At 38.7% G+C, this 20,418-nt stretch overlaps 1 protein-coding gene across 3 annotated transcripts in view; it reads left to right on the top strand.

The window, feature by feature from the left end:
• The first annotated feature begins 1,005 nt into the window (after positions 1–1,005).
• The window catches only part of LOC136832804 (uncharacterized), a 36,420-nt gene continuing 17,007 nt past the window's right edge, over positions 1,006–20,418 (top strand). Inside the window, exons 1-2 of one of the 3 annotated variants that reach the window (XM_067094387.1) lie at positions 1,006–1,118; positions 2,121–2,419. In XM_067094387.1, the coding sequence (XP_066950488.1) occupies positions 2,378–2,419 (42 nt within the window). In that variant the 5' untranslated portion in view covers positions 1,006–1,118; positions 2,121–2,377. Of the gene's footprint in view, positions 1,119–2,120; positions 2,420–5,975; positions 6,216–20,418 lie in introns of those variants that run through there. The other 2 variants (XM_067094386.1, XM_067094385.1) reach the window with 2 other exon arrangements.

The following is a 20,418-nucleotide window of genomic DNA, read 5'->3' as shown; positions in this document are numbered from 1 at the left end:
TTAACCGATAAAGGCACGAAGGAAGGAGTAAAAATAGTACATTGTGATATGATGATTTGCAGCTTGAGGAGCAAAGGGGGGGAATTTGAAGAGTGCCGTTCCATGGCGGAAGAGAAAACTGTGTACAGGTGTATATGCGAGATAATTTAGTCAACTGGCTTATGGATTACAAAGGGTTGAAAGAGTCAGAAATTAAAGGATACAAACAAGATGTACTGATCTGGTAAGCACAGCTGAAAAACGATCAGAGTGTTCCAATGTGGTTTGTTAACGTGGAGAAATATAAGGGTGCTATGTTAAGGGGCTTGACGTGTTAGTGAGCCTTCACTATAGATAAAAAGAAAATAAAAGTTATTTTGTACAGTAGTTACATAGGATCATCCCCATAGCATGAGGTAACGGCTTAGTTATATATATATAATATATATATATATATATATATATATATATATATATATATATATATATATATATATATATATATATACATTATATATATATATATATATATATATATATATATATATATATATATAATGTGTGTGTTTCTGTGTATATATGTATAGCAGTTTCATTTTCTTAGACTAAAAAATTCATGAATATACTAAATATGGCAAGGAAATCGGGTTAAGAACTCGTAAGTTTCTGCTTTTAACCCTCAAACCGGAAACAAATATAGATAATTGAAACTCGAAACACGACATGATATTGTGTGTAGGCCCAGGTTCATTGCACTGACTTTGGTCTGCCAAATGAATTGAAAACCATAAATGGCAACGATTTTATTTGTAGTCCAGTCGATAGCCGATCAATCTGGAATTGTGTATGGACTGATATAACCAAACCTTTACTAATAAAAATAATTTAAGTGTCGGTGAACAAGCAAGCAAAATTTTTTTTAAATCATTTGCTTGGTCTTCCGTCCTTAACGAAGGATTAAGAGAATGGCGTAATCCGGCAGAATTTGGAAGACCAACAGTAACATGGTGTCATGGCAACACTGTCAGAGCAGTCAGGGTTCCCGGGCCAGGGAGGACTGCTGTGAAAGTCTCTCTTGTTGTAGTAGTGAAGGATTCCTTCTCATCTTATGTTAGTTCTTCGTGATTTTGCATAATGTTGTGAGTAGTGATGATCCTAAGGAACCGATTGGTGTCATAGGAAGTTACAAAGGACTCCAGATTATGATAACAGATCCAAATTAATCACGTTTTCTGTGGCCACGAACATATGAACAAGTCTAGACTAGTGGAATGTATTTTCTTACTGAAGTGGCGAGGTAAAGTGGGACACTAGCGGAACTCCTTGAGCCCAAGCCGATTAGTAAGAAATGAAATTACAGTAACGTGTGAACGGTTTAGACACCGTGTTTTTCGAGCAGTTTCTGTGTATTCTGTACCGATACTGTAGCAAGATGTCATGTATGCTTTATATAATTACGGCTTTGTGCTTGTGAGTCATGTTGATGATTCCTGACATTTAGAAAAAGACACGCATATTTAGTGACATAAAACCTATTTACACGGAAAGAATACATATGTTTTTGTGGCTCTGTGATTGTCAGTTCGGGAGGGGCCGGGCCACCTTTATGATACATCACAAAGACTAGCTGACTCACGGATTGTGGAAACTTAAAATAAATTGGGTTTATATGAACACAGACGATAATGTTAAAATATTCAAATTTATATTTTGCTGTATGACATGATAATTTACTTTTGTGCAGAGACTATTTATACGAGCGAAGGCATATGCCCCAGAAACGCCGCATATAGGAATAACGTTAATTATTCTCACCAGCTCTTTTTCATAATTCTCTCGCACATGGGGTAGCATTTCATTTCTTAAATATGCATTGGTTCGTTGTATGTTATTACAGGCATTTCTTTGCAAAATTTTAAGACCATGATAAAAGGTAACCCTCAAAGTGAGAGTACTGTGATGGTTATTCTTTAATGAAACAATGAATAGTCAGTCCTAAGATAGTAAATTCTCTCTCTCTCTCTCTCTCTCTCTCTCTCTCTCTCTCTCTCTCTCTCTCTCTCTCTCTCAACAGACTTTAGTAAATCTATAAGGAAATAACTCGAGAGTTATCTGAATAGATGTTCAGATTTTTGTTACAGGTCAGCGTATATACTTTGTTATCATACAGCACTTTAGACATGAGAGGATGTGGATATCAGACGTATTTATCAAGACGGCTCTGACATAAGATCTCATAATTGACTGGTGATAAACTGGAAAGCGTGCCAGCGTGTGACAATTTATGAAATGGAAGATATGTCAGAACTGAACACAGGATCCAGAATGAGATGAAATCGGAAGTCAGACTAACTGAAATGTGGATTCTAGCCAAGGACTATCAAGAGGTGCCTGAAAGATGGGAAATAAGATCGGCGTTAATGCGAAAAAGGATACTCAGGTATGTTAACATATATAATTGTGATTTTTAACAGTACCCCCATGCCATCTCTTGCACTAATATGATCTAGGTCTGACAAACGGAAAACAAGCATATATTTTGTTTGCCACCAGAATTTCATCTTAGCTGCTAACCGGGCTGTCTTTCTCAGTGTTTAACCCGCTGGTTATTTTTATTTTCTATTATGTCTTACTACTTATGTTATAGTTTATACAAACTATTTTAGCTGTTCTGTGTGTGTTTAATACCGTCATGTCATGTTATATACACAGTATATATATATATATATATATATATATATATATATATATATATATATATATATATATATATATATATATATATATATATATATATATATATATATATATATATATATATATATATATATATATATATGTATATATATATATATATATATATATATATATATATATATATATATTATATATAAATATATATATATATATATATATATTATATATAAATATATATATATATATATTATATATATATATATATTATATATATATATATATTATATATATATATTATATATATATATATATATATATATATATATATATATATATATATATATGAAAATAGCTTGCACCCAAAGTAACTTGTACATGATTAGTGCAGTTATCTTGATCAGGTTTCGAACTTTAGAACCCATGCTTTTCAAGTTTGATACAGGAATGAGAATACCTTATCCATTCAGCTATCACCAGATATGGTTTTAGAGTTGTCACTTGAATTACTGATCTAACCCTGAATGCATGGGTTCGAAACCGGGCGAGAATAACATGCAGTGAAATAAAATTCCTTTTGGGTGCAAGTTATTTTCAAGGTAAAGTGAACATGGTAAGGAATAATGTATTCCACTATTCAGTCACTATACACTTGAAGTCACAATATCACAAGGAAATGAGAGACAGCCATTGATGTGACAGATCTCGGAGTCCCATGTGTTTCCGCGATTTTTTCCCTCCACAAATCTCAGGATCAGAAAAGGAAATTCACATGAAAATTCCCACGAACATACCAGTTATTTATTTCTTAATGACATGATTCACACAAGCAAAATCAGCAGATAACTTAAAAAAACAACATTTTTTACTTTTAAATCAAAAACCTATTTTAAATTGAATAACTGTTCACATGAATTATTAGCTCTGTATTAATAAGGAATATTTGAAAAAAAATAATTAGAAGAAAATTAAAGACAATTGTACCCAAAATCAAAGAAATTGAATCATTCAGAGTCACTGAATGCTTATCTTCCCTACATAACTTATTAAAACGCTGCTCAGCTGCTTGGCATAAAAAAAAAAATCTGCCAGCTTAACCTACAATTATTAAAAAAAAAAATCGATAATTCTCATCCCTTGCTTACTTATTATACTTATTACTCTAATTTTAAGGCTACAAAATTATCTTTCCCTCTTCTACACAGCCTTTTGCATAAAAATTTCTCAACGTGTCATGAGGAGGATCAAACTTAGTTAACACGACCCATAGCGTTGTAACGAGCCACTCCTTATCTGGAGCAATGCCTCCACACCTGACACAAAGGCGATCTTTCGACTTACATTGAAGTACATTCATCTGAGAGAAAACTCTCTCGACAGAGGCATTAGAAAATGGCAAACTTAATGATAGGTCAAGCTAGATACATCTGGAAACACTGCTTCTCCTGCTGAGTTTTTCCTTTCAGTAACTTTCCCCCAAAATGAGATAACATTACCCAAGCAACTCTGAGGCCATCGCTGAATGCCAATCGCATTCCATTCATTTTGCAAGTCATCTAAGTTATTAAATGTTGACCTGTACCTGGCTGCAATTAAGCAATAGACTCTTTAGTATGGGATATAGCAATTTGTGGATGAAAATGCTTCAACATTAAAAGAATGTCTACATTTTCTGGTAAACGCATCTGAACTTGGTTTATGAGTTCAGTTACAAAGGATCTGCATCTCTCCTTAACATGCCTGATTTGAGGATTATCTAAAGAACACTCAGCAACAAAAATATGGAACTCATAACCAAAGTTCATTGCTTCACAAGGCAAGACATAGTCCAGAAACTTTAGACTGAGAAGGTTTTCATCAGAGCATTTTGACAAATGCTTTGGATTGACTGCAATATGCATAAGATTCCGATACATTGCCATAAGATCTTGTGTGATTTTGGTTACATCTGCATTCTGTGACTGGGAAATTTTATTAACTTTAACCATTTCCTTCAAGGGTTGTCTAGCAAAGCTTATTCTGATCATCTTTTGGGCAAAAGTCCGAACTTGCCTTGTACGGGAAACACATCTGTAAACACTTTTTCTGGAATTTCAGTGAAAAAGTCTTTTTCTCTTTCTTTTTTATTGTTTTGGTAGGGTGAATTTAACCACATACGGTTATTTTCTAAATAACTAACAGTAAAGGCACTGCAATCTTGGGGATTTCTACAAAAATGTCCGTGAAAATGAGATATTCCCCCCAGAAAAATCTTCCACAGATTAAGATAAAACTTTGCCCTCCCACGACTCCTCCCACGTGAGGTCATTTCTCCCAAAAATTTGTGGGAAATTTCCGGTTTCGGACAGCTGCGGCTTTGTTGTTAATATTCATATTCATGCCTGTACATAACACTTTTCTTTTGTTGCCGGTGTTGTTGTTGATTTAGTTATGAAAGTATATTTAATTTTCTTTTATCTTTTTGCACATTTGCATAGAACATGTAAATTTAAGTAGTCCTCAAAACACTCGTCTGGCAAGTGGTATTGTACACAAGTTTCCTCGGAGATAACTTTGATTCAACGGATCTAGAACATTCAGTCACGAGTCTTCACTGAAATCTTTATTGCACATGTATTTCAACATGCTATGTTCTTGCATCGGATGTGTTAATTAGTGTTTATTGTCTCGTTTGTTTGTAAAATTATGCAGGATAGTAATGCTAAAAGATTTTTGGATATCCATCAATATAGTGTAGTTTTAGAAAATACATAGAATCTTTACCTTTACATAATTGAGCGGCCAATCAGAAGCAAATACAAGCTTCAGTGATATCGGCTGCAGATAATTACCGTCAAGTAAGAAAAAGAAAAAAATTAGTTCGATTTTCTCATATATTTTTTGAAAATGAATTGCAAATCACAATGTTCACTACACGATGTATCTGTGTTTAGAAACGGACGAGTTTTCAGTAAATTTAAATTACTTTTATCATATGACGTTTAATCCAAATATGCTTCTTTTCAAGAGATGAGTGAAATGTATCAATTATGGGCCATGCATGTATGGTGGACGAGCTTTATCTATGTGTATAAAGTTAAAGTATTAATGAAACAATTCCGAATCAAATTTTGTTTTTTGCAATCTATCTAAATAAAAATTTCCGTGAGATAGTAGGCGAGTAAATGACTAAAAGTTTATGACTTTCAAAGTTTGTTAGTGCTTTTGAGCCCACAGGGCAATTAATCTCATTTGAAGCATTGTGCACCGATATTATCTAGCCTACCCCAACAATGCGACGCATGACGTCATAGGGCGGAAACGTCAGTTATGGTTATGGTAGAAGAAGCGTGAGAAAAAAAAATATGTAAACAATATGATCATGTTATCGCCTGGTGATGGTGTTCCGCATTTTAAATTGAAGTGTTCTCAGAGCTACATTGTAGTTTGAAGACCAGACGCTAGATGAGGTTATTTTGTACTGAAGTGAGGTTATAACCATGACCGATAGACTGACAAATAAGCTTAAAGGTTTCTTCAAAGGGGATGGCAAAACTGACAAGGTAGGCCACGCCATAGTTTTAGTTCGGGGATTTGACCCCCCATACCCTGAGCTGCAGATCACTGGAAGAGTTTAGTCTAGGCTGTTCCAAAGCGAGACCAGTTAGGGTCGTAGACTAATAGCCTTCTCTGTTTATAGGCTAGACCATCTTTGGATCGTAGCCTACCTCTGCTCTGTAAAGGCTACTTTTAGGTTATTCCAGTATGAATGCAAGCTGTATCGCTGTTAATAGTTTCCGATATGATTTGTAAATTTTTTTATATTATTTACGTTGGAAATACCTCGTTAACTAGGCGGTAGACCTAAGTAGTAGCTCCGCGGCGGCGATTTCCTTCTAACTTGACATTTTCTACAATTTTTTAGGTTACTAATGGATATACCTTCAATTTTTGTCGCACGAATGTAATTAACCTGTAATTAACCCCTAAGTCCATCCAGTTAGGGGTTTCGATACGCAATCTTCACAAGACAGAGCATGAGTATGTCTGTTTGGAACTGTTCATATCCCGTCCGGCAAGTGCAATAACTTGTTAACGTATGTGTACCGCCCCCCCGGGCCAGTACTAAACACGGCGAAGGGACATTCCATTTGGCCGACAAACATATACACTGCCAGTATCAGAAGCCCTAAAAGTGTAGAAAAAACCAGTTTCCAAGGTAAAAACAGTGCGGAGCTAATACTTAGAATTACCAACTAGGCTAATTAGTTTCCACCCAACAATAGCCTAGTGGAGACATTGGAGGGTGGTTGAGTAAGTTTGCCTATAGCCTAAGGCAAGTGAAGCATTTGATTCGGGAATGTAACCTGGGTTAAAATGATGGCAAAGCTGAAGACTACTACCGCACCCCCAGCATGTGATTCTGAAAAATTTGAGAGGCTTAGTATTTATTTAATGCAGAAATTTTTGGTCAGCTCATTACAGCCTCTTTCCCTTGTATACAATGTTATATGGGGTCCCCAGTAAGAACTAATTTTTTTTGTTATTTTGGAAGGATATACTGAATCCCAACCTAACCTAACATGGGATGCTGGGTCCTTTCTTACTAAACCCCTACAGCACATACATATAATTAATAGCCTTGGTCATATGTTCAGACATCTAGATTTGGGCAGCATTATGCAAAATTAGGAGCCTCTGAAGACCAGGAGGAATAGTTATAATGTATTTTTTAATATATGACTAAAAAATTTAATACAGTAGCACTTCAGCTTAACAGATGCCTTCGGGGTCTGGCTTTCTGATAAGTAATAAACTGTTAGGCAGCAAAGACCGTATTATAGTCTGCACTAGGTCACTTAGCAGACTCACCCAAGACCGGTAAAAATTATAAAAATATTTTGCTCCTACTAGAGAAATCCAGAAAGTACTATAGGGTTATTGGACAATAGGATAAGGCTTTTTGTTTGCGAATGTTAGGGTGGAGGGTGGCTGAATGAACACACACTCATGTTGACTGATGCTTTCCTGACTGAGCCTGTGATGGTGGATAGTGAACACACACACACAACCAACAATTTCCTCATTGGGCATCATGTTAGGAAACAATACACACTTACTTTGGGCACAACTTTCTCTCTCATTCTTACATTATTTTTATTGGCATTACTTGATGCATTACTGTATTGTACTGCACTTAATACATTTATGTAGTGGTGCACATTTTTACATTTTTTAGAGTGTGCAAGTGTACAGCATATATACACATGTATGCATCATGTTAGGATAAACTACTTACTTTGAATGTGTGTTCTCTCTCTCTCTCTCTCTCTCTCTCTCTCTCTCTCTCTCTCTCTCTCTCTCTCTCTCTCTCTCTCTCTCTCTTATGTTTAAAAATATATTTTTTATTTGTATTTCATAATCTTTGTATACTGTACAGTACCTTACATATATTGTATGAATAAGTGGGTACAGGTGTGTACACAATGTTAGAAGCAGTTCATTTTGCTGTTGTATCTCTGAATTTGAATGGTATATATATATATATATATATATATATATATATATATATATATATATATATATATATATATATATATATATGTGTACAGTATATTAACCAGCTCAGTGGTCTGGTTAAACTAAAGTATACTTTAACTTATATATATATATATATATATATATATATATATATATATATATATATATATATATATATATATATATATATATATATATATATATATATATATATATACACATACATACATACATACATACATACATACATACATACATACACACACTTGTGTATCATGTGATATTTTAAGAAAGAAATTTTTCTCAGATTTTAGAGGCTCACACCATACACAAGATGCAAAATGTGTATGTTTGAACTATTGGCCTAGGCTGGGTGTTAAACTTGCAGTATCTTTATGCATAAGTCAAATGGATTATTACAGCTGTATTTAAGATGATGGTTATGGTAATGAAATTGATATTTTACTTACTGAATCCATTTATACTTATATTATGATGTTATATCATCATTGTAATATAAAAAAAGTGATCATCTGCCATATGAATTTAAGTAGGCTAGGTTAATGTTTACATTCTCAAGATCAGCTGAGTAAGACCTACTACCAAAATGATTAGGAGAATGTTTTTATTCAGTTGCTAAAAGAAATGGATTATTACTGGAATTATCATTTTTATGTTTGGTAATCTGGTCAAAGCCTAGCTTGGTGTAATCTACCTCAAATGAAATTCACTCTACAAGCATAGCGTAGTACAGTTTAATCTACCAGAAGTGAAGTTTGCCCAGTCAGTAAAGCCTAGTTTTATTTTTTTTTTTATTTTATAGAAGAAGAAGAAGATTGGTTTACAGACTATGTAGGAGAAGAGGTTAGTGTAATGTTATCTGGGTTATTGAAAATACTGTACAACTCGCATGATACAGGAGATGCAAGATGAAATCATGTTTTGGGGACGAAGTGTTAAGGGTTGCATAATATTAAATCGGATGATACATGACTATACAGTAATACCCTGAACTTGTGTGATTCAAGTTGCATGAATGAACTTTTCATTCCAATGAACTTTTCATTGGAACCTAACTAATTGTCATACACAAGTTTTTCACCGACACATGAACATTTGTGAGAAACCCTGCAAAAGTGTTTAAGTTTATGTAATTTATACATTTTCAAGCTTTTATGTGTAAATTAAGTAACATTAAATAATAAAAGTAATAATTTATCTCTCTCTCTCTCTCTCTCTCTCTCTCTCTCTCTCTCTCTCTCTCTCTCTCTCTCTCTCTCTCTCTCTCACTGAGATGAGAGAATTTTTATGGTACACTTGGCAAGAAAAGTGAGGATACAGTTTTCATTAGATTTCGCTCATCGAATTTTAATTTTTTTTCTTACAGAAAACACATAATCTCGGTAAATTTACTCTAGAATATGAAAATACAATGCAGATTATATCATATATGTTAAATTTGCAAAACAAAAACGTTCCGATACTCAAAAACACCATGCATGTCCAAAGTAATCAGAATTTCTCAGATGACTTCGTTCATAGAGATCTAAAAGATAGTGTGTGGATATCTCTGTATAGTACTATTCATCAAAACGGCAATATTTACTCGTTTTCTGTTATGGACAGATAATTGCATCATCATACAAGGTAATGATAATTTCTTTAAATTTTACACATTCATATTTGTAATTCACGATGTTAAAAGTCAGCTGGAATTAATGTCAGTAAATGCTGTGACAGCTAGGGTAAGTTGACCAAATCTATTTAAATCTGCAAGAGCGTTCTCTATGATGATGAGGAGCAGCGTGGGAAAACACAAGTAACTGGATGTTTCTTGACGTTGCCATAGTCTCTCTCTCTCTCTCTCTCTCTCTCTCTCTCTCTCTCTCTCTCCTCCATTGCTAAAACATACTATACAAATATAGTATCGCTCAATCTCTAAAAGAAAAAAAATATGAAATGAGTAGCTCTACATATAGGCCTAGGCTTACACTACAGCAGACACTCTCTCTCTCTCTCTCTCTCTCTCTCTCTCATCATAACATTGCATTTGTTCCTTTATTGTTCCCCATGTTTTTCGTTGAACATTGCTGAAATTTAACTCATTGATTTCATTATGGAAGATTATGCAAGCGTTCGGTTCATTGTGGTGTCATAAATTCATTCATGTAAGGTTACTTGGTAGGTTATGTCGAAAAACGTTTATTTTGCTCAGAACTGTCGCTGCATATTACAACTTGAACGAATACTGTAAAGGTTACTACTGCATTTAAGTATCAATGATTTCAGAATCGTAGAATATAATTGAAAGTTATAGGAGATCAAGCAAAAAACAAACACAATAAGACATAAGCTGCTCCCCTTTCTAAGGTTGCCAGATGTCGCATTATTGAGCAACATATGTCCGAAGATTTAAAAAAACTGTATCCTCACTTTCCTTGCCGAGTGTACATGTATATGTTTATTTGTTTTGTATGATAAATAAATATTTTACCTAATAATAAGTACTAATTTTCAAATATTAATAAGATTAAATAATAATAATAATACTAATAATAATAATAATAGTTATAGCTTTTTCTGCGGCATTTAATTTATACAGAGTCTTCTCTATTCTTCTTATTATCTTTTTTTCCTCAGCCTGTAGCTGGTAGATCAGGTTTCCCAAGGACATACAAAATTTCTGTATTCTTAGGTTTATTTCCACTGACGTTTCAAATGCGCTCTGGCATTTATTTTCAAAGAGTGAATGGAATGGCATGCAGGTTACAAGGATATGTATAGCAAGAGAGGGTGGGGCGGTGGTTGTACAGGTGCTAGGTCATTATTTAGTTCCGTTTTGGTTGGTCCTGTATTGATGACGAAATCAGGCCCGGAGGCGTTGAGACCTTGTGGGTCCAGCCAGCACTGGGCACAGAAGGCAGATTACCCGAACCACTTATAATCCCGGATAACAGTACTCCCAAATTCCAATAGCGATTAGGCCCAGAAGTTCTCAACGCCTCCGGGCCCGACTCTGTCACCAACCCAGGACCAACCAAAACGGAACTGAATAACCGACCTGGTAATTGTGACCTGGTATAGGACTGAATTGGGAATTTGGAAAGTTGATTTTATATAAGCAACTTACCAAGTAATAACATAGCTATATAGTAGTTTCTATTAACTGGCAGCTAGAATTTTTGAAATTCACAGTAGCACTACTTTGTTTTGGTTAGGCGACTAACCCTGCCCACTTTCGGGGTAAGAGAGAAACTAGTCCAGCAAAAAGAGCTCAGTATGTTTCTGCCGGCTGATGGCTGTACTTCAGTCCTTAGGAGCAGTGTATTTTTGAATTTCTTGAGCTTCTCAGTTGGTCATAGTACTACAGTTGGTGAAGTGTTCTCTTTATGGTAACCTTTTCAGCGTTATTTAGACAGCATCAGGTTCTTTTTCAGATCTAACTACTGTAGGGCCAGGCAAGAGGCTTTCCCAAACCGCATGCTAATGGCCCTGATCCCAAACCACATGCTAATGGCCCTGTTCGTCTCTCGAGCGATCAAGAAGTCCTTCCATAAAGCTCCCTTACGTAAGTGTGACCTGCGTCCTCCGTACACCAGTAGGAGCAAGGCTCCTCCTCTTTTGGGAACAATGGGAAATGAAAGGAGCAGAAACCTGGATTGTGGAAGTTTTGAGGGAGAGATACTCCATCCCATTCATATGGAAGCCTCCTTTGACCAGCTCACCAGTCGTACTGACGGCCTACTCAGTAGGCTCCAAGAAGTTTTCCGCCCTCTCCCAAGAAGTGTCTTCCCTTCTCGAGAAAGAAGCCATAGAAGTGGTTGAGGTTACCAGCTCTCTGGGGTTTTACTTTCAGTTATTTGTAGTCCCCAAGGCCAGTCCTGGATGTAAGCGCCCTGAGTTTGTTTGTCCAGAAAACAAATTCAAAATGGAAATGAGCCAGTCCATCCTAGCACCCATTCGTCAGGGGGATTGGATGATTTCAGTGGACATGAGGGACGCATACTTCCATGTTCCAGTTCATCAGAACTCAAGGAAGTTTTTAAGGTTCATTTTCAAGAACAGGGTGTATCAGTTCAGAGCCCTTTGCTTCGGCCTAGCCATGGCTCCCCAGGTTTTCACGTGAGTGTTACCCATAGCGAAATGGTTACATATGGTAGGGGTCAGCATTTCGCTTTATCTGAACAATTGGCCCCTTCGTTCTCTGTTGAAGGAAGCATGTACGGAGGACTTGCAAAAGACCCTTCTTCTGGCCCAGGAGTTGGGCCTTTTAGTAAATTTTCAGAAGTCACAGCTGACCCCTTCTCAGGAGATAGCATATTTGAGGATGAGGATAAACTCTCTTGACTTTTCGGTTTTCCCCCCCCTCCCCAGGATAGAAGCCTGCCTTCAGAAAGTGGAAAAATTCCTCTCCCTTCAGTCTTGCTCAGCAAACAACTGGATGAGGCTTCTAGGGACCCTCTCTTCCATAGAGCAATTCATGTCTCTGGGAAGACTGCACATGAGGAACTTTCAGTTTTATCTACGAGCCAACTGGAACGGGAAGAAGTTTCCGGACACTTTTGTTTTCCCAATAACTTAGGAAGTCAAGCGGGACCTGCTGTGGTGGAAATCAAGGGACAGACTGTCTCAAGGGAAGTCCCTCCTTCCTCTGAGCCCCGATCTACTGCTTTATTCAGACGCTTCAGACCTAGGTTGGGGAGCTCCCCTAGGGAGACAGGGAGGTCTCCGGAATTTGAACTCCAGAACAGAGTAAATGTCATATCAACGTAAAGGAGTTGAAAGCAATTCACTGGGGAGTAAAAGAGTTTGCTCTGGAAGTCTTTGGAAAGACAGTGACGGTCCATTCGGACAATACCACGGCACTGTCTTATGTCAAGAAGCAAGTCGGGGGGACACACTCTTTTACCCTTTGTGAGGCAGTAAGAGCTTTTCTCTTGTGGGCAGATCTAAACCAGATGAAGATCCTAATCAGGTTTATTCAAGGAAAATTAAATGTCTTAGTGGACAAACTGAGCCGCCAAAAACAAGTGCTCCTTACAGAGTGAACTCTGGATCTTTTAGTGGGTCTAAAACTTTGAAAACTGTGGGGAAAGCCAGTTCTGGATCTGTTTGCAACTGCGAAGAACTTTTGTGTTCCTCTGTATTGTTCGCTGGCCCAAGATCTGCAAGCATGGGCGATGGATGTAATGCTTGTGGACTGGTCAGACAAGGATCTGTATGCCTTCCCTCCGGAGATTCAAGATGTTAGGGCAAGTAATAAACAAGTTCCGGAATCACCAAGATGTAACAATGACTCTTAATAGCTCCATTTTGGCTGGCCAACTCAGGAGTGGTTCCCAGACTTGTTAGAGCTTCCGACAGACTTTCCGAGGGTGTTGCCTCAGGCACTAAATTTACTCAAACAACCAAATTTCAGACGGTTCCACCAAGGACTGTCCACTCTGGCCCTGACCACATTCAGACTGTCAGGAAACTGGTGCGATCGAAGGTATTTTCAAGGTTGCTTGCAGACGCCAGTCCTCGAGCAATGTTTATCAAGCCAAGTGGACAGTCTTCCGTTTATGGTACTGAACGCTTGACATCTCGTATTCTAAGACAACTGTAGCCGAAATTGGAGATTTCTTGCTTTATTTAAGATCTTCTAGGGGACTATCTTCCTCAGCTATTAAGGGTTACAGAGTAGTGTTGAGCTCTGTATCTAGACACGGGAGTGGATCTCTCCTCTAATAAGGATTTGTCCTGTCTTATTAAGTCGTTTGATATGACCAAACGTAAGGAAGAGAAATTAGTAGCTTCGAACCTGGTTGTGGTCTTAAAGTGGTTGTCAGACCCGGTTTTGAACCTCTAAGTTCAATCTCTATGAGAGATTTAACAAGGAAGCCTGTTTCTGGTAGCACTGACTACAGCTAAGTGTGTTAGCGAGTTGCACGCATTAGATAAGAGAATCGCTTTCTCTCAGGGTAATGCTGTTTGTTCGTTTACTCTTGGGTTTTTAGTGAAGAATGAGACCCCTTTCAATCTGTGGCCTCGTTCCTTCTCTATCAAAAGTCTGGTAGATGTCTTAGGGCCTGAGGAAGAGGAAAGGATCCTTTGCCATGCAAGGGCACTTAAATTTTACTTGCAAAGAACTGAAAAGATTCATGGTGCATTGAGCAACCATTGGTGCTTAGTGAAAAATCCTTCCCGTCCTCTCTCAAAAAATGCCCTGGCATTTTTTCTTAAGGCTCTTATCCTGGAGGCTCATTCGCAGTTGAAGGTTGATGACTTACCTTTAGTGAAAGTGAAAGCACACGAAGTGAGAGTGGTAGCCACGTCCATTGCTTTTAAACATAATTTGTCGCTTTCCTCAATTATCCAGACAACATATTGGAAGTGTAGGTCAGTATTTGCCTCACATTACTTAAGTGAAGTCAAAACTTTATATGAGAATTGCAGTACCTTGGGTCTGTTTTCGGTTGCTGGCATGGTGATGGGAGAGGGAGTGTAGGAAGTATCCTTTCCATACCTTTTTTTCTTCACCTTGAAATAAGGGCATTGACTGGTAGGGGAGCCTGTGGGTACTGTGTACGTGGAGTCCCCTCCATTTTGTTTTTTCTGTTGGGTAATGGTCTTTAATTCATGGTCTAGGTGACTACATTGATTACTCTGGTTGTTTTTATGTGTACAGTACTGAGCCAAGGGGCAGGGGCAACTTTTTAATTCTTAATCTGCAATCGGAAAACTCCTTCGCAGTAAAGAATCCCACTAAGTAGCAGGCGCTTCCTGGCTGTACTGCCATGCCGCTGCTGGTTGAGATGAGCGCCAACCAGAGGCAGTACTCTCCTGTAGCAGCTCTCTCGCCAAGTAAGGAACTGGCAAACATTTTACCAATGTTAGCATTTTTTCCATTCTCATTTCATTACAATTTTTAATGTGTTTGAATATATAGAGCCATGCATCTCACCTCCTTCAGTGAGCCATGCATCTCACCTCCTTCAATGTGGGATTCAGCTATGTAATTACTTGGTAAGTTGCTTATATAAAAATGACATTTTTATAATAAAATAAAGTTTTATATATACTTACCAAGTAATTATGTGATCAGAGCCCTCCCTCCTCCCCTCGCATGGATAGGAAGGCATAAACTTATCGAGCCCTTTTTGCTGGACTGGTTCCTCTCTTATCCCGAAAGTGGTCAGGGTTACGCGGCTAGCCTAACCAAAACATAAGTAGCACTATCTCGAATTTCAAAAATTCTAGCTGCTGGTTAATGGAAACTATAGCTATGCAGTTACTTGGTAAGTATATATAAAACTTTATTTTTTACTATAAAAATGTCATTTTTCCTAAAAATTGGGGCTCCAGTCAAAGTAGTAGATCATCTAGAAAATTACTTATTTTCTGTTTTGAAATGTTAAGAACAAGTTTTCTTTTGTAAAGTTATTCTATCTTTCAGCTATTTCCAAGATAGTTTAGATCCCTGGGTCTGCAGTTAGCCCCAAATTTAATATCAGTAGAAGGTAATACTTTGAGCTTCCTAATACAGTTTGAAATGCTACATTGTATACAAGTGGGTCAGCATGAGAAAATAACCAAGTCATAACAAATTTTATAAAAAAAAAAAAAAAAAAATACTGTACGATGAGTTAGGCTTCTTGTGAAAAAATTCATTGTATATGGACCTTGTAGTTTCGTAGTAGGAGTCAGGGCATTCAAAGTTACGACAAGCAGTCTGTGATAACTAGTGTTTGTTCATAGAGAAATACAATTATCTTTTATGGGTTAGAAACTTTTGCTGAAACTTGTTACCAAGGTGGTAGGAGGATGAGTGGGGGAAGACCTCCACTCACCTGCTGTTAGAGAACACAGTTTCTTTGGCTTTGGTCAAGTGAAGATATCTTGCACTCATGCTGACCACTGAGTTAGAACATGTGTTTTTGTTTTAAGTGTTTGTTTATGCTTCATGGATAAGTAGTGTAAACAGCAGAGTTTAAGTCTTCTGTTTAGACGGATGCCCTCTGTTACTGCTCTTTATAGGAGTAAGATCTGCAACTGTCAGAGGAAAAGGCTTAGGAATAAGGCTAAAAAGCATTCACTGGTGTCAGCAAATGGAAAGACTACCTGTTTGACGCTGCTGAACTGCATCTGGTCCTTTCTCACCCCTGACCCTTCTATGTGGCAGAAATAATGTTGCTCAGATGGATGAGTGGAGTGATGACCAGAGATAGGATAAGAAATTAATACATCAGTGTCAGTAAAAGTCAGAAAGGTATCCAAAAAAAGAAGGTCCAAGAGTCAAGATTAAGATGTTTGGGCAACTGAAGAGGAGGGGAGATGTGTGACATTTTGTAGGAGAGATCATGAAAACAGAAATTCAATGGACATGGAGAGGAAAGCTTGAGAGAAGATGGGGAAATTGCATTTCGGAAGACATGGGAGGAAAAAGAATGATCGAAGGGGGGATGCAATATAGAAGCAATCACTTCGGCCAGATATAACTGCCTTCTGACCTTTGTCAGCCCATGTAGGGTTAGGTTTTCCAAGGATAATCTTTTCAAATGAGATCTCAGACATTGCACTCAAGCTCATGGCCCTATCATTCTGTCATTCCTATGACAGACTGGATTGGAGACTTTGGGAGTCATCTCTTTCTTGCTTAATTTTTGGACCAGTAACATATTTCCTGATAGGTTCCAGCTTATCTGTCAGATAAGAGATGACCTCCCACCTAAGGACTAAGTCTCAACATAAAAAGTGATTTTTATATAAGTAACTTACCCAGTAATTACATAGTTATTAGTTTCTTTTAACCGGCAGCTTAAAATTTTGAAATTGTAGGTCACGCTAGTTTGTTTTGGTTATGGCGACATGCCCCGCCCAGTTTCAGGGGAAGAATAGGTACAACATAGCAAAGAGCTCCAATTTGTTTCTGCCAGCTGTGGTTGAAGTACTGTGGTTGGCAGCAGCTTGAATTTTAAAATTTATACTTTGCTGGTTGTCTGTTCTCATCTATGATTGGTGAAGTATTTATTTTCGTAGCCTTGCAGCACAATTTAGTTAGTGTTAGGTGAGATTTGATCGTTGGTTTACGACTTTTTGCCTGTTTTTGGACTTGTCTTTGGATTTTTCATGATGTCTGACACTAGTAGTTCCGGTATTAGGTATTGTAACAGAGGCTGCAATATGAGACTTACTAAGGAATCTTATGACTCACACTATTTGTACTCAGTATAGGGGACAAACGTGTTCAGTTGATTTGAGATGTGCGGAGTGTAGTGAATGGGATTTAAATAAGTGGAAGACTTTGGATTCACATCGTAAGAAACTGGCTAGAGATAGGAAGAGAAAAGCTATTGCTAGAGAAACTAGTAAAGCCTTAGCTAGTCAGGATTCATCTGCTAAGTTGGATACAATTGCACCTGTAATTTCTTCTGATATATACATTCTATCTCCTGTACCTGTGCAAACCTCTCCTTTGCCTGGCTCTAACGTTTCCAATCCCAACATCATGGTCAGCCTGGAGTAAAAAATCGATACGCAATTTGAATTAGTTGTGCAATCGATCGCTAAATTAGCGTCATCAGTGAAAGTGCTTATGGACAGAAGTGAGTCAGAGCACCCTGTAGCGCCCAGTGCTAGTGCGGTGGTAGTGGAGGAGGTGGCTGTTCAGCCCACTGATTCTTGTAGGCCAAGGTCCCAGGCATACTCCCCAGCACCTGGGAGGAGTCAAACTGGTAGCCTAAGGGAGGTTGGTGGGGTCTGCCCCCGAGCAGTTGCCCCTCATTTCAGTCTATTGATGGCTTCCAGACTGCAGCCAAAGGCCATTGGAAAGGCCTTCAAGTGAACACTCATTGTATGTCCTTCAGCTCTGAGAAGTTTAGTCCCAGACCTCAATGGTGCTTTGCGGACAAATCACGCCTCCTGAAAAGGCTTGCAGTGGACTTCGTGATCTCTTCTCATGTGCCTTGTAAGAAGAGCAAGGATCCAGCTCGCCCCTCTTGCAGTTACTGGGACTGCTCAGAGCAATTCTCTTCTGTATCAGATGACGATCGTAGTCTGGCGCTGAGGCACCTTGTGGTGCATCGACGTTCTTCATTGCACAAGGGAACCTCTTTCCTCTTCATCAGGAGTTGTGCACCCAGCAGTCTCAGCACTCCATTTAGCACCTGAGCGCCCAGCAGCTAGCATCGAAGTGCCCAAGCTCCCAGTTGCAGATGAGCGGCCATTCACCGTCAAGTTTCGTCTTTGGCTCCCACACCTTCAGTGCTTCCTGAGCACCGGTTGGCACCCACTCTTCCACCTTCTCATCTTAGTGTCATCTCGGACAGTGTTTCTCCTTCGGTTGATCCGATCCAGAGCGAGCTAGACAACATTTTAAGTATGCTTCAGAAGGCACTTCCACCATCTTAGACACCAGCAGAATTGTCCCTTTCTCCTCTCTCTTTTGAAGAAGAGGTCATAGTGGATCAGGATGTTCCTTCGCTAGCGTACAGGCAGTCCCCGGTTATCGGCGGCCTAGGTTATAGGCGATCCGGTTTTACGGCGCTTGTCTAGCAATGACGATAACTGAATTTTCGACACCAATCTCCAGTTATCGGCGCCAATCCCCGGTTATCGGTGCTGATCCCCAGTTATCGGTGCCAATCCCCGGTTATCGGTGCTGATAACCAGATATCAGGGCCAATAATCAGGGATCGGCGCTATTATTGCTGATTTTCGGTTATTATTACGCTGTTGGGAACAGAACCCCTTCCGATAACCGGGGACTGCCAGTATTCTGCTTTATTGAGGTTTCTGTTAGCCACCTTTCCTAGCTTCTTTTCGCCAGCAACTCCCTCCTTTCCTGCTTTGACTTTTTTTATGGAAGCTCCCTCAGCTGGTCCTTCGAAGTTACCTAAGCTGGTTCTCTCCTCCTCAGCGAAGAAGGCGCTGAGTGAAGTAGAAGGGTGGCTTGCGGAAAGGGGAGAGCAAGGTAAAGCAGTTTTTTTGTTTTCCGCCCTCCAAGCTGTCTAGGTCAAGTTACAGATTCTATGCTATGGGAGAAACTCCTTCCGTCGGAGCCCCTGCCTCCTCTTAGGTGGACTTCTCCAGTCTTATAGACTCGGCCAGGAAGTCAGCTCTCACTTTGCCCAAAATTATGTTTTTGGCTTTGGAGCTTGCCCATCTTTTAAAGAATATTTTTAAAGTGTTTGAGGTAATGAGCTTCTTAGAGTGGCGGTGGGCGCTTTAGCTCGCAAGATTAGAGACTGCTCTTGCTTGCCTCAAGATTCCTCTTTGGACCTTTTAGGAGTGCTTTCCGGTATTGACAGGGGCATTCGTGAGAGTGCATAAGAGCTGGCTGGTCTTTACGCCATAGGTGTTCTTAAGAAAAGAGAACTGTGGTGTTCTTTTACATCGAAAGGGCTCACTACGTCGCAGAGGTCGGCTCTTCTCTTCTCCCCCTTGGACAAGATGCATCTTTTTCCTAGAGCTGCAGTTTTAGATATTGCCTCTGACCTGCAGAAAAAGAGCACTCAGGGCCTGCTCTCCCAATCTGTGAGATGCCCTAAGGAGTCTTCTGCTCTGTCACCCAGATCTTCAACTGCTCTGCAGACTACAGTAAACCCCCATATTTGCGGTCTTACTATTCGCGGACTCACTTATTCGCGGATTTCTCTGTGGAATGTATCTACCCATAATTTGCCCATTCGCGGTATTTTTCACTGAGAAATATTCACTAATTACTGTATTTTCATATCATTTTCATGACCAAATGCACTTTTTGTAATAAAACTATTAAAATACTCGGGTATAAGCATTTTTAGAGTTTTTTTTTGTGTTTAAACTATCAAAATAAGCAGTTCTAAGTGTTTTTAGATGGGTTCTAAGTATTCATGGATTTTAGCTATTCGCAGGGGGTTGCAGTACACATCCCCCGCGAATACAAGGGGTTTACTGCACTCCCTTTCGGAGCTCCCGATCTAGAACGTACACTAGGACAAGAGCAAGTACCCATTTCCCACAGGGCTCCATCAAGAGGTCTTCCTCTAAATCTTTCACCAAGAAGTGGAGATATAGTCCTTTGTACTCAGGCAGGAGCAAGGTTCATCCTCTTTTTGGAACGATGGGAACAGAAGAGAGCGGAATCCTGAATAGTGTCGGCCCTGAAGGAGGGCTATGCTATCCCCTTTGTGAATAAACCTCCTCTAGTTTGTGAGCCTGTCACATTGACAGGTTACTCTCCAGGCTCAGAGAGATTTGCTG

Source organism: Macrobrachium rosenbergii, chromosome 50, assembly GCF_040412425.1.
Source record: "Macrobrachium rosenbergii isolate ZJJX-2024 chromosome 50, ASM4041242v1, whole genome shotgun sequence".
Taxonomy (NCBI): Eukaryota; Metazoa; Arthropoda; class Malacostraca; order Decapoda; family Palaemonidae; genus Macrobrachium; species Macrobrachium rosenbergii.
This window is presented reverse-complemented; position numbering and strand designations above follow the sequence as displayed.